The 13,722-nt window shown below is 40.2% G+C and overlaps 1 protein-coding gene across 5 annotated transcripts in view; it reads right to left on the bottom strand.

Moving 5' to 3' along the window:
* Window positions 1-45: 45 nt before the first annotated feature.
* Window positions 46-13,722, bottom strand: part of LOC119596602 (vegetative cell wall protein gp1-like) — a 67,242-nt gene continuing 53,565 nt past the window's right edge. For 3 of the 5 annotated variants that reach the window (XM_037945922.1, XM_037945925.1, XM_037945924.1), the window contains exons 2-8: window positions 8,227-9,892; window positions 7,941-8,107; window positions 6,731-6,897; window positions 4,241-4,411; window positions 3,483-3,629; window positions 3,129-3,242; window positions 46-352 (exon numbers count right to left, since the gene is read on the bottom strand). In XM_037945922.1, the coding sequence (XP_037801850.1) occupies window positions 243-352; window positions 3,129-3,242; window positions 3,483-3,629; window positions 4,241-4,411; window positions 6,731-6,897; window positions 7,941-8,107; window positions 8,227-9,892 (2,542 nt within the window). In that variant the 3' untranslated portion in view covers window positions 46-242. The remainder of the gene's footprint in view (window positions 353-3,128; window positions 3,243-3,482; window positions 3,630-4,240; window positions 4,412-6,730; window positions 6,898-7,940; window positions 8,108-8,226; window positions 9,893-13,722) is intronic. The other 2 variants (XM_037945923.1, XM_037945926.1) reach the window with 1 other exon arrangement.

Raw genomic sequence — 13,722 nt, 5'->3', positions numbered from 1 at the left:
CAAATGCCTCTTCTGCTTTTTTTTCCCTTATTTTTTGTTTTTTATTTTTTTCTTCGAAAGTAATATGCATAAAGGCTCGCACAATACAACTTTAATGAATTTCCTTAATCCGAAAATTGGACGAGTTGCTATTTCTCTAACATCATCAGCCTTATGCATGTAGTCAGGTCATTAAGTGCGCTCTTCTTGCGCACATGTCGCACTTTTTCCTCTCCCTCCGACGTCTCTGAATTCACCTCGTGTTACTTGCGAGTAGCCCGTCGACCTGACTTGGGGGTCGCCTTAGGGGTGCTCTTGGAGGCTGCAGCTTTTGAGGCAGTCTTGGGGGTGGCAGTGCGACCAGATCTGGGGGCTGCAGAGGAAAAACACAAGGTTTGATACGTATTCAGACATTAAGCAGATTCCTTATAAGAAACTTTGAATATTTTGATAAGTATAAGTTTAGAGAGTAATTTTCATCATATGAAAGCAGCAAGTTGTAGTATTAATAGTATACTGAAAAAATTACACCCAAAAAATTAACTAACTTATCCATATGTAATTTAAATGAAATTTTTCTTAAGACTTCTGTTACAAAAGATATTTATGTTTTTAGTCAAGCAGTTTATTAATTGCTTTCATATGGTTAAAATATGTTAATGGAAGCAATGGAGAAAGACAGCACATCAGTAGGAAGAAATTTGGTAATAATTGGAGTCCTTACAAGTACTAAATAATAGGCTGATAAATTAACACCAAGACAACAAAAAGTTGCACTACCTTTAGTTTTTACAAATTAAAACACTACACTAAGTGATATAAAACATACAAGTAAAGTCTTAACAAGAAAATTCATAATGATACATAAAAAATACAATATTTGCTAGGTTTAACTGCATATCCTGCAATTTATTTATGGAATTATAGAAATGGTGAACAAAGGAATATTCTGAACTATAAATCCTTGATTGTTTAAATGAATTTCGTATGGAAAAGCAGACGAATCATATACTGAGTATCTTAAACAATTAGCAACCACACTGCTTTTATCTATATCAGACAGGGTTTTAAATAGCATGCAAAATTCCACTTAAACATTCAATGAAATAACCATAATCAGTTTTCTTTGTTTTATTATCTATATTTCTTCTGAAATGTGATAATCCAGGTCTTTCTCTATAAAGACTCTTACCCAATAACAACCACGGGACAATAAACAGAAGAGTCTACTGTGATCCACTATGAAATGTTACATTATGAAGTGTAAAAGTTTGTGCTTAACACCTGACTTCTTTTTTAAGTTCTACTAATCCTGTATGTCTTCTAATGTGAACTTCTTGAGTACTTGTGCCATAATGAAATAAATTATACTTTGTCATATGTTTGCCTATTTACATGCTACTCAAGAAAACAAATCCTGCACTACAACAGGACTTACCCTAAAGACAAATATGGGAAAATTAGTTAGTAAAAATAAAGAAATAGTGTCCACTCCTACAACATGGCTGATTTTTGGAAAAAGGAAAAACAAAAACTAAAACCCTGAATGTTCTACTCCTTAACCAGCTTCAAAACTGTGGCAGCTATAGAAACTGATCAATTTTCCCTGAAAAGCCCAGTGTATCTTTCTTGTCATCATATATATTTTTTTTTCTTCTTTTTTTTAAATAAAACAAACATATCAAATGTAGCAATCCTACTTATCAGTGCAACAAAGAGTAACCTAAAAGATAAAAATTATGGTTTGTCTTCCTGCCATTTTCACGCCAGGTCACAAAGGCAGGGATTTTTCTAGAATATATGTAAATACATTTTAAATCAAAAACTTCTGGAGAGAGAGAGGAAAAAAAAAAAAAAAAAAAAAAAAAAAAAAAAAAAAAAAAAAAAGCTCAGTGAATTCTGAAATATCTAAACTGAAGCAATGCAGTCAAACAACATAGTACTGAGCACTTTCAGAAAATTTCAATAGCAAAAGAGAAAAACTAGAAAAATCCCTTTTAGAAAATGTGTGTAACAATTAAGAATTTTGCCAGAGCAAATAAATGCCCTAAAATTTACCCAATCATTACTGACCTCACAGACATACATCTGAAGCAGCTTTGGACAGAAAAACAAACTTACAGACTTTATATCACATTACTAAGTCTACCTTATTTTAGTGCCAATTTGGCCTAATTTAGCTTTGACAACCAGAATCCATGCCAGTTTTCTCAATATTGCAAGTTCACTCATATTTGAATATACGAATATGCAATATATATTGCACAAGTAATCAAACCTAATCTAGTGTTCTGCATTCTAACATTCTTTAAGGACTAGTATAACACTAAACAGTCTTTCATTTTCTTTCATTTTTTCATGCTAGACATTTTTTTATCTAAATGTATGCCTCTTATACTTCCAACAAGAATCTAAAATGTTTCCTATTATTATGAGCTCACTGTCAGGACTATTTTCATGAGATTCTAAAACAAGTCTAACCCTTGCCTATACAACCACATCTACAACAAGTTCACAAACCTAACAGCAAAGAAGTAGTGAGAGAGACTTATTCATTGATGTTTCTGCATTTACACTCACAAACATAAATATAGCACAGGATTTACATTTCTTCACACTTTAAACACATTCCTTACAAAATGTATTCTTCTCTACTTTTAGATGATGATGGCAGAAAATTAAAAGTCGGATTCTATCTATTACAATAACTAAGCTAATATTCCTTCTCTTAGTGATAAGTACTCTAATGATTATGTGAATTTAATAAACTGGACATATACCAAAAATCCTGAGTCAAATATTTACCAAATCACATCACATCAAAACTGGCCTTTTAATAATATCCTTAGAAACTATGTGATATTCAGGTAATAAACATTTTCATTTTCCAATATCTTTTATGCTTACATTCTTAAGTATATTCAAAGAACACAGGTCAATATAAACAGTATTCAGGAGATGAAAGGCAATGAAAAACTTGAGATATAAACTTCTCTCCATGAAATAAGTATAGGTAAATAGGTATATGTGTGTGTATGTATGCATGTGGAAGGAAGATAAGGAATTGGGTCTTTATGTGCACATGTAAATGCATGTTCATCTGTTATCACACACAAAAAATTATAAAATGAGCTTCCAGCATTACTTACTCTTGGTTTTTGATGCTGCAGGAGTGGCAGCCTTCCCTTTGGCTGGCGTTTTTGCCCCACCTCTTGGGTTACGTCTCGCAGGCGTCCGTGCTACCTTCTTGGGACTTTCTTCTTCTGAAATAAAAGATTTTGTTGAAGGAATTGGAAGAGGAAAGAAGAGTCTTCATACATCATTGCATAAGTACAATGCATAAGTACAATGTAAATGCAGAAAGTTGAGATAAAACAGATCTACAAATACATTTTTAATTTTCAAAATAAAGTTACTTCCTAACTTAGCACATATAAAGTTGACAAGACAATAAAAAAGGAGACAACAATACTAACGGCAATTCCCTGAACTTCGCCACTCACCTCTGTCACTCTTATTACTCTCGTCATCATCCTCAGACTCCACTCCACTCTCACCGGATGAAGACTCTTCTTTCCTCTTCTTGTTACTCACTGCCCTCTTCCTCCTCTTCTTCAACTGAGATTCATCAGTGTACAGTGAGAGATCCACTGAAAGAAAAAGTAACAATGAGTCATGATAACATTTCATTACAATCAAACATATTTAAAACAATCATATACCTTTAAAACTAAAAGGAGAAAAGGCTATTGTTTCTTTCAAATGCTGCACTCAACTTGGCTGAATTTTTCTATAAAACAATTTAGAGAGAGAATCTTAATGAACTCTTAGATCTTAAATCTGCCTATCCTTTAATGTATTTCAGTTTTTTCTAAATGTTTTCATTAAACTTAAAAGTTAATTCAAAAGTATATCATCAATTTATCATACAATCTTATAGATAATATGTCAGACTGAACATAAATTTAAAAAAAATGGTTATGCATTTCAATGCACAGAAATATTAAACGTTTCATATGAATATGTCATAAGAATTGAACTAATAATGGGAAACTCTGAAAGATTTAGCAATTTTAAGAACTATTATTTCAGACTTGATTTATAAGTTTTGTTTTACAAGGAAGCTAATTCTTATCTTTTAAAGACATTTATTAGAATATTTTTTCGAATATCTTTTTAGACATATCAAAATATGTGAACATATATACACTCGAGATAACTATCCTCAAGAAAACAACATAGCAAAACTATCTCTACTTACAACCATCAGGGTGATCCTCATCCACATTTGGCTTATCTCCCAAGACTCCCTTTTCCAAGTCCATTGCTCGCTGGAGAATGTTGTTGATGCGGCTCTGTTCCTCTGGTTTTAACTTCAGTGTGCTGCGGTCCACACGTTCAAGGTCTACTGTGGTCAAGATGCAATCGAAGTCTGCAGGGAGGGAAGACAGAAAAGACAATATTAACCCAATGTGCGTGGGCTTTTTCAGCAATTGTGTGGTCCACCACATATCTGTAGGGATACTACCCACGGCATTGGCGCTATGCTGCCATGGCATCACAGTAGATGCCACCCACAAACAAAATCTTAGGTTACATAAAATGGGTAACTGTGTACAATTCTAACAGCAGGATCTAAATGGAGGATCATGCAATCCTTCTACCTTAAAACTTATGCAATAAAAAATTTATTTTACTTTATAAGAAACTAAACTAATCCATTTTTCTAACTAAACTAATCCATTTTTCCTTATAAGATATCCAAACAATAATATATAAGCAATGATCTTTGTTCTCCAGAGATGGAGCATAAAATTATGTCTGAATTTCAGTACCCATCTATTCCTGAACATGAATTTTGATGCCAAAAAAATTACATATATTGTCCAGAAAATGACACTGGCATGGCATACACAGTCAGAAAAATAAATACTGGTACCCTTTATACAAATTAATATGAAAAATCGATGAAGTGGTGTGGAATAGCAAGGCAAGGTAGTTCGCATCATCATCCGGTGTTAACAGAGAAGCATTCAGCTCCTCAATGATCACAAGTAAAGATTTTTTTTTTTTTTTTTTTGACTGTGCATACATTGCATGTATGTTCAATGTGATTTTAGTTTACTAACTTTATACACGCATAGATAAACCATAAATGCTTCATCACAAAGGACTCAATTATAAGTCATATCTGATCTCACCTGTTTAGCCTTTTCTTTAATTTTCGGAATTATTAGTACTATCAGTAACATTAGATTACTCATACTGTCAACATCAACAACAATAAAAATAACAATAGCAATAATAATACTAAGTAATAACTGAAAAAATGTATATATAAAATATATATGTATGTGTGTATGTATAATATGTGTAATATATATATATATATATATATATATATATATATATATATATATATATATATATATATATATATATATATATATATATATATATATATATATTGTAACAGGCTGTGATCCTTTGTACAATGGCTTGCAGGGGTATCAATACTTGTTAACGGCGTGACTCTTTATTTCTAAGAGTTGACACACATAGGAACACACGAGACATGTCTAGTTATAGGGGTAATCGCGGTATGTGGGTCGCGGCCAGCTAGCCCGGAGGGAGAGGGCGAAGCCAGCCTTACCGCGCTGGATGCTTGACACGAACTCTTGGTCGAACGAGGTGTGATATAAAATGTGACCTCCACCCTCGCTGAGCAGGTGGTTCTTATTTGGGACTTTGGATCCGTGTGGTAACCAGCCACGTGGTCCATTGGTAACAGAAATAGAATTATGCACATCCTATATTGCTCAAATATAGGATGTGCATAATTCTATTTCTGTTACCAGTGGACCATGTGGCTGGTTACCATGTAGATCCAAATCCCAAATAAGAACCACCCTCTCAGCGAGGGCGGAGGTTACATTTTGGGACTTTGGATCCGCGTGGTAACCAGCCATGTGGTCCACTGGTAACAGAAATAGAATGCACACACATATTTTATAAAATATATATATATATATATATATATATATATATATATATATATATATATATATATATATATATATATATATATATATATATATATATATATCTTATAGATATACACACACACACACACAGACAAGGATTGGGTAAATTAGGTCCTTTATGCCTACTCACTGACTCCCTGGTGACTATGCACCTGTAGAGCCATCTGTTTAAATAATCATAACTATGGCCAACAGCACGTTTACCCAGTGGCAATGGGTTAAACCACTGCCACGAGGGATGGCATGCCATATCCAATGTGATTTTAGTTTGAGAAATGTGTTTACACATTGATGGCTCCACAAGTGCTTAATCAACAAGGAGTCAATTACTTGTCACACCTATCTCACCTGTTCACCTTTGATTTATTTTTTATTTATTTTGTTTTTTTCTGATAGTATTGTCCATAACAGTATAATAACCATAATGTCAATAACAAAAGAACAGTTGTGATATTACTAGTATTGGAAAAAAGTGTTTTCCAAAACTCTAGGATATGACTCCTTGATGGCTAAAAAATTGTGGAGCCATCTATGTGTTTACACAATTCACAAAATAAACTACAATAGGCAATACATACTCCCACTGGCAATGGCTTAAATGCAGAATACCATACCAGGGAATTTCAATAAAAATTCAAGCAAAATATAGAGATGGCTTAGTTGCTGCACTTAATAAATAATGATAACTACTATAGCTTCCAACAAACCTGTGATGTCATAATAATCTGGCTTATACACTTGGCAATTCTTATTGTCAGGATCTTCTGGGGATAGCCATCGGATCTTGATCTTGCGCGTGTTCTTGAAGACATTCTGGGCAACTTGGCACAAGTAGAAAGTTCCCTCTGAATTCCTCACAGCTACATGTTCATTCCTGGAATGAGCATTTAACTTTGTGATACTCCACTATGTATGACTATAGAGAGGAGGAGGAGGAGGCAGGAAAGTAAGTGGGGTGTGGATAATATTCACATTATCTCTACTACTCTTATGAAGAAGAAGAAGAAGAAGAAGAAGAAGAAGAAGAAGAAGAAGAAGAAGAAGAAGACGAAAAAGAAGAAGACGAAAAAGAAGAAGACGAAAAAGACGAAGACGAAAAAGACGAAGACGAAAAAGACGAAGCCAACAAAGACAAAAAAGACAAAAAGACAAAGATGAAGACGAAGACGATGAAGACAAAGAAGACGAAGACGATGAAGACAACAAAGAAAAAGACAAAGAAGAAGGAAGGAAGGAAGGAGATAGCACTGTCAGACATGCAAATGGCCCTTATCATTTGCAAAATTAATCTTCCTAAACCCTTTGGAAATGTTGACAAGCTTACTGCTAGGCTATGGTAGTCATACCATTCCAAAGACCATGTTACATGGTTCAATCATGAAAATATATACACTATGCCTACCCTCAAACAAATGTATAACTGTACATAGTCAGAGTATAATACATACACAGAAGTATATGTAATGTTGCTCAACACTGGGCAATGATTAGTGCATCAGACTTTTGGTCAAGACCAAATCTATTCTGTTGTCTAAACCAGAAAGTCAATTTACTTTACGACTACAAATGGAAAATACTATTAAACACAGAAGTGACATCAGCCCTAGAACAGCCACAAAAAGGCTTGTGCTACCCATTTTTTTTGCTCCTGCAATTGATCTGCCTGATTTCCTACTATTTTAAAAATAAATATTTATGCAAAGCTTCCTTTAAATTATATTTGCAAATTTTAAGTGTGTGAATGCTAAGAACCAGCTATTGAGATTTCCCCAAAATCAATGTTCATGATTTTACTTAATATTATTGTTTACAACACTATATTGACTTTTATACACACTAGTCTCAAACTTAATATGTATTACATAAACATTCTCAAACAGTGCTCAGTATTCACTAAGATAATTTGAAAAAACTCACCTGAAGAATATTATGAGTTTTTCCTGAGGGGTTTTGGGTGTCTGTTCTGACTTTCTAACTCTATTTACTACATCTACAACTGGTGACTGGTACAGGCTGGCAGGGTTCCGAGATCGTTTACTTCGTCGCTCATCCCCTGGCGTTTCTGGAGCAGGAACCTCTCGTTTCTGCAAAAGGTAATTCACATCAGTTTATATAAATGTTTCCTCATATACATGCTTGTAATATGTCACAGTGGTTTAAAAAGACATAATTCCAATAATAATGATAACTTTAAATTACTCACTCTTGGTGTTCTCTTCTTCGGTGTCTCGGCAGCAGCTTCTTCTGCAGGGGCAGCATGGTTGACAGTCTTTGGTTCAACAGGCTTTTCACTTGGAGTCTGTTTCACCGTTTCCTTCTTGGGCTGTGTGGGCAAGGGTTCAGCCTTTGGCTTGTTTGTTTGGGCAGGTGCTTTTGGTGTGGTCACAGCAGGTGTGACCTGGGCAGGTGTTGTGGTGGCAGCTGAGGCTGCTGGAGTGTTGGAAGCTGTTGATGCAGCTGGCTTGGTTGTGGTTGTAACAGCTGGTGTAGATGAGGCAGTTGCCGTGGTTGTTGATGTTGGTGTAGTTGTTGCAGCCACAGAGGCAGCTGGTGTGGCAGGAAGAGCTGAAGTGGTAGCTGGAGTTGTTGTTGTGGGAGTTGGACCTGGAGCTGGACCTGAAGTCGTAGTTGTAGTTGTAGTTGGGGCTTGGGGAATAGTAGCTGGTGTGGCTGATTTTGTTTCTGTAGGTGCAGATTCAGCTGGCTTTGGTGGTTGCGATGGAGTTGCTGCTGGTTTTACAAGCGACTTTGATACTGGAACACCATTCACACTTGGCGTTGATGGAGTCTTTGATGCTTCAACAGCAGGTTTTGATAGCTCATTGGGTTTTTGTTGGTTTACCTCTGCTGGCTGTGGTTTGGACACAGGTGCTGAAGGTGGTGTGGGTTTTACTTGGGAAGTCACAGGTGCTGAAGCATTTGTTGGGGTTGCTGGAGTGGTAGGCTTGGCCTGCAGAGGAGGCTGGCTTGGCTTCTGTGTGGGTAACGGCGTGGGATTACTGGGTCTGAGTGGGACAGCTTGAGTTGTGGGGGTAGAAGTCGTTTGTGTTGCAGGTTTAGGGGTGGGTGCTGTAGGTTGTGAGGCTGCAGCAGGTACTGAGGGCTGAGCAGGCTTTGCAACAGTTGCAGTAACTGTTGCAGGAATAGGTACGGCTGCAGGTACAGTTTTAGTGGGAGAAACTGGCTGTACAGGTTTCGGCTGGCTGGCAGGTGTGGAGGCCTGAGTTGGCTGGGAGGGTTTCGGCTGACTGGTTATGGGCACCAAGTCAACTCCAGCGGGCAATGATGGCTTTGGTGGGGCCACTGTGTTCTGAGGGGGTATTGTTGGTTTTGGAGCCTGCTGTTGCTGTTGTTGTGGGTGTGCATGCTGTTGCTGCATCAATGGTGGCGTTGGCTTGGGAGCTGCAGCTGTGGCAGCTGTAGGCACAGGAGCAGGAGAGGGTTTGGGCATTTGTGGCATGTTAGCACTTGTTGTGGCAAGTGGGTTTGGCTTGTGCTGAACAGAAGGATGCACAGGACCAGTAGGTTTCGCCTGAACCTGCTGAACATTGGCAGGTACCATGGGCTGCTTGGGAGGCATATTTCCTGTGGGATTCTGAGGCTTAGGGCCCATGTGTCCCGAGTTGACGGGTTTGGGAGCCATTGAGCCTGGGCCAGTGTGTGCTGGTCGTGGCTGCATGGGGTAGCCTGTCTGCATGGGCCGTGGAGGCATGGGTTGATTCATGGTTTGGGGATGCTGTGGAGCTGGATGCTGTGGTGGACCAGGCATGTTGTGTGCTGGTGGTGGCTGCTGGTTCATGCCCCCTCCTGTCTTGTGGGGATCCATGTACCAGTTGTTACCTGAGTTATGTTGATTATGAGTGTTCCACCTGCAAGAAAAAAACACACATTAGTAAATCTTGAACATATTAAATGTTTACACATGACAAGTACAGAGAGATTAATATATACAAGTCCAACAGTATTTATATACCTAAGAAAGGGAAATATAATTAATCTTCTGAAAATTCCTAGTTTACTACTTATCCTCTTCATATATCCTGTACTTTCTATCACACAAGTGTAAATACTTTAATCTGTACACATATTTGTAAACAACCTGAATGTCATTCAAAAACCTTTAAAGGGGTCTAGACCAAGTTCAAATAATTTCCATGACATTGTAAGTGAACAATATTTAACAAATTGATCCAAGACTTTTGTGTGCGGTGTGGTGCAGTGGTACTGTTCTCATCTAGCAATTTTACTGACCTGCGTTGAAATCCCAAACTGCCAGTGGATAGTGATCCCAGTCATTTAGAAGCAAAACTAAACAGACAGCCTGTCATACCAAACATAATAACTATTGTGACAAATGGCATAAACTAAATCATTATCATTGTCTGACAAAAAGGATAAGGTCAAAAGGAAGTCTCCCCAAGCTCCTCAAAAGTAACTAGGCTGTCTATATGGTGGGACTGGTCCTATTATGATTAATTATACTCTCAATTATTAATATTATCATCAGTATTATCAACTTTTAATATTCAGTCTAAATATTCCTATTTTACATTTGTTAAGGCTGTTTGTACACTCTCCATGGTATCTCTTCTGATAGACAAGAATAGAATGAACATACACACATTATGTTTATAACGTATCTTGTCATCTGTTACTAGTTTATAGACATTCCCTTTCCCCCTCTCCCCTTTTTTACTAGCTATAACTAAAAAATTCACAACTTAGTTATAAAAAAAAACTATAAAGAAGTCAACACTCCAAAATGCCAAAAAATGGGGGGGGGGGGGGGCCACCTGTATATTTTAAAATATTATTCCCCACAATAAAAAAACTGGGATGGGAGGGAAAAAAGAGAGAGGGAAGGGAAAAGGAAAGAAGGAAGGGAAAGGGAATGGAAAAAGGGAGGGGAGGGGGAAGGAAGGGAAGGAAGGAAGGAAGGGGAAGGGAAAGGAAGGCGAAGGGAGAGGAAAGAGGGGAGGGGAGGGGGAAAGGAGAGTGGGGAAGGGAAGAGTGAGGAAAGGAGAGAAGGAAGGGGAGAGATGAAGGAAAAGGAGAAGAGGTAAGGGAGGTAAAGGAGAGAGCAGAAGGAAGCAGAGGGGAAAGGAGAAAGAAAGAGGAGAGGAGGAAGTGGGAGGGAAAGGAAAAGGGAAGAAATATAGGAAGAAAGGGGACTGACTAATAAAATCTGGAAGGATAGTGAGAAAAAGAAAGAGAAAGAAAATCAGGCAAACACAATGAAAACAATAAAGAGCAAAAAAAGGAGAGAAAGAGAGATACAGATAGAGAGAAAAGAGGGGGGGGGGGGGGGGAGGGGGGGGGGAGGGGGAGAGGGAGAGGGAGAGGGAGAGGGAAAGGGAGGGGGGAGAGGGAGGGGGAGAGAGAGGAGAGGGGAGGAGAGAAAAGAGAGGAGAAAAGGAGAGAGACAAGAGAGAAAAGAGAGGGGAGAGGAGAGAGGGGGAGAGGGAGAGAGTGGAAAAGGGGAAGAGGGGGAGAGAGAGAGAAGAGAGCGGAGAGAGAGAGAAAGAGAGCGGAGAGAGAGAGAAAGGCGGAGAGAGAAAGAAAAGGGGGAGAGGGGAGAAAAGGAGGGGGGGGAAAAAGGAGAGAGAGAGAGAGAGCGAGGGAGAGGGGAGAGAGGGGGAGAGAAGGGGAGGAGAGAGATGAGAGAGAAAATGCGGCGGAAAAGGGGAGGGGGAGAGAGGAGAGAGAGAAAGGGGAAAAGAGAGAGAAAGGAAAAAGGAGAGAGAAAAAGGGGGAGAAAGGAGAGAGAGAGGGGAAAGGAGAGGGGAGAGAAAAGGAGAGAGAGGAGAAAAGTAGAGAGAGAAAGAGAGAAAGTAGAGGAGAAAAAGGGAAAGAGAGAGAAAGAGAAAAAAAAAAGGAGAGAGAGAGAGAGAGCGGGGAGAGGAGAGAGGGGAGAGAGAAAAAGGGAAAAAGAGAAAAGAGAAAAGGGGGGGAGAGGGGAGAGAGAGAGAGAAAAAGGGAAAGAGAAAGAGAAAAAGGGGGAGAGAGAGAGAGCCCAGAAGAGAGAAGGGAGAGAGAGAGAGAGAGGAGAGGATGGACAGGGGGGGGGGGGAAGAGGAGAAAAAAAGAGAAAGGAGAGAAAAGAGAAAGGAGAGAAAGGGAAAGGAGAGAAAGGGAAAGGAGAGAAAGGGAAAGGAGAGAGAGAGAGAGGAGAGAGAGAGAAGGAGGGAGGGAGGGGGGGGGAGGGAGAGAGAGGAGAAAAGAAAAAGGGAGAGGAGAGAGAGAAGAAAACGAGGGGAGGGGGAGGGGAGAGGGGAGAAAAGGAGAGAGAGAAAAGAGAGAGAGAGAGAGAGAGGAGAGAGGAAAAGGAGAAAAGGAGAGAGAAGAGAGGAAAAAGAGAGAGAGAAAAGAGAAAAGAAAGAGAGAGGAGAAAAGGAGAGAGAGAGGATTTTAAAGGAGAGAGAGAGAGAGGGGGAGGGAGAGGGGGGGAAGAGGGAGAGAGGGGGAGAAGAGGGGAGGGGAGGGGGGGAGGGGAGAAGAGAAGAGAGAGGGGGGGGGAGGGAGGGAGGGAGGGGGGGGAGAGGAGGGAGAGGGAGGGGGAGAAGGAGAAGGGGGAGAGGGGGGGAGGGAGGGAGGGGGGGAGGAGAGAGGGGAGAAAAAAGGGGAGAGAAAAGGAAAAAGGGGAGAGGGGAGAAAGAGAGAGAAGAGGGAGGGAGGGGAGATGGAGGGAGGGAGAGAGAGGGGGATGAGGAGAGAGAGAGAGAGAAAGAGAGGAGAGAGAGAGAAGGGGGGGAAAGGGGAGGGAGGAGGGGGAGGGGGAGAGAGAGAGAGAGAGGGGAAGAAAAGGGGAACAAAGAGAGAGAAAAGAGAGAGAGAGGGGGGGAGGGAGAAGAGGGGAGAGAGAAAAAAAGAGAGAGAGAGGGGAGGAGAAGAGAGAGGGGAAAGGGGAAAAGGGGAAGAGAAAAACGGGGAGAGAGGAGAGAGGGGGAGGGGGGGGAGGGGAGGGAGAGAGAGAGAGAGAGAGAGAGAGGAGAGAGAAAAGGAGGGGGAAAAGAGAGAAGGGGAAGGGAGAGAGAGAGAGAGGGAGGAGAAAGGGGGGAAGAGGGAGGGAGGGGGGGAGGGGAGAGAGAGAGAGGAAGAAGAGAGAGAAAACCCCCCTGAGAGAAGAGGGGAGAGGAGACGAGAGGAGAGAGAGGAGAGAGAGAGAGAAAAGGGGCCGGGAAGGGGAGATGAGAAAAAGAGAGGGAGAGAAGAGGCCAAGGAAAGAGAGAAAGAGGGGAGGGGGAAAAAAAAGAGAAAAAGGGGAAAAGGAGGAAAGGGGAAAAAAGAGAAAGAGAGAGGAAAGGGGAGAGAGAGAGAGTTTAGAAAGGGGAGAGAGGAGAGAGGAGAGAGGGGAGAAGAGGAGAGGAGAGAGAGAGACGAGAGAGAGAGAGAAAAAAGGGGAGAAAAAAGAGGAAAAAAGAAAAGAGAAAGGGGGAGGGGAAAAAGAGGAAAGAGAAAAAGAGAGAGAAAAAAAAAAAGGAGAGAGAAAGAAAGAGGGAAGAGAGAGGAGAGAGAAGAGAGAGGAGTGAGAAGGGAGAGGAGAGAGACGAGGGGGAAGGGGGAAAAGGAGGAAAAGAGAGAGAGAGAGAGAAAAAGAAAAATTGAGACGAGAGAGAGAGAGAGGGGAGGGAGGGGGGGAGGGAGGGGGGGGAGGGGGAGGGAGAGAGGGGGGGAGAGAGAGAGAGGGAGGGGGGAGGGG

Source organism: Penaeus monodon, chromosome 38 (genome assembly GCF_015228065.2).
Source record: "Penaeus monodon isolate SGIC_2016 chromosome 38, NSTDA_Pmon_1, whole genome shotgun sequence".
NCBI classification, from domain to species: Eukaryota; Metazoa; Arthropoda; class Malacostraca; order Decapoda; family Penaeidae; genus Penaeus; species Penaeus monodon.
Note: the sequence above shows the minus strand (reverse complement) of the source record. Positions and strands in the feature narration are given on the sequence as shown.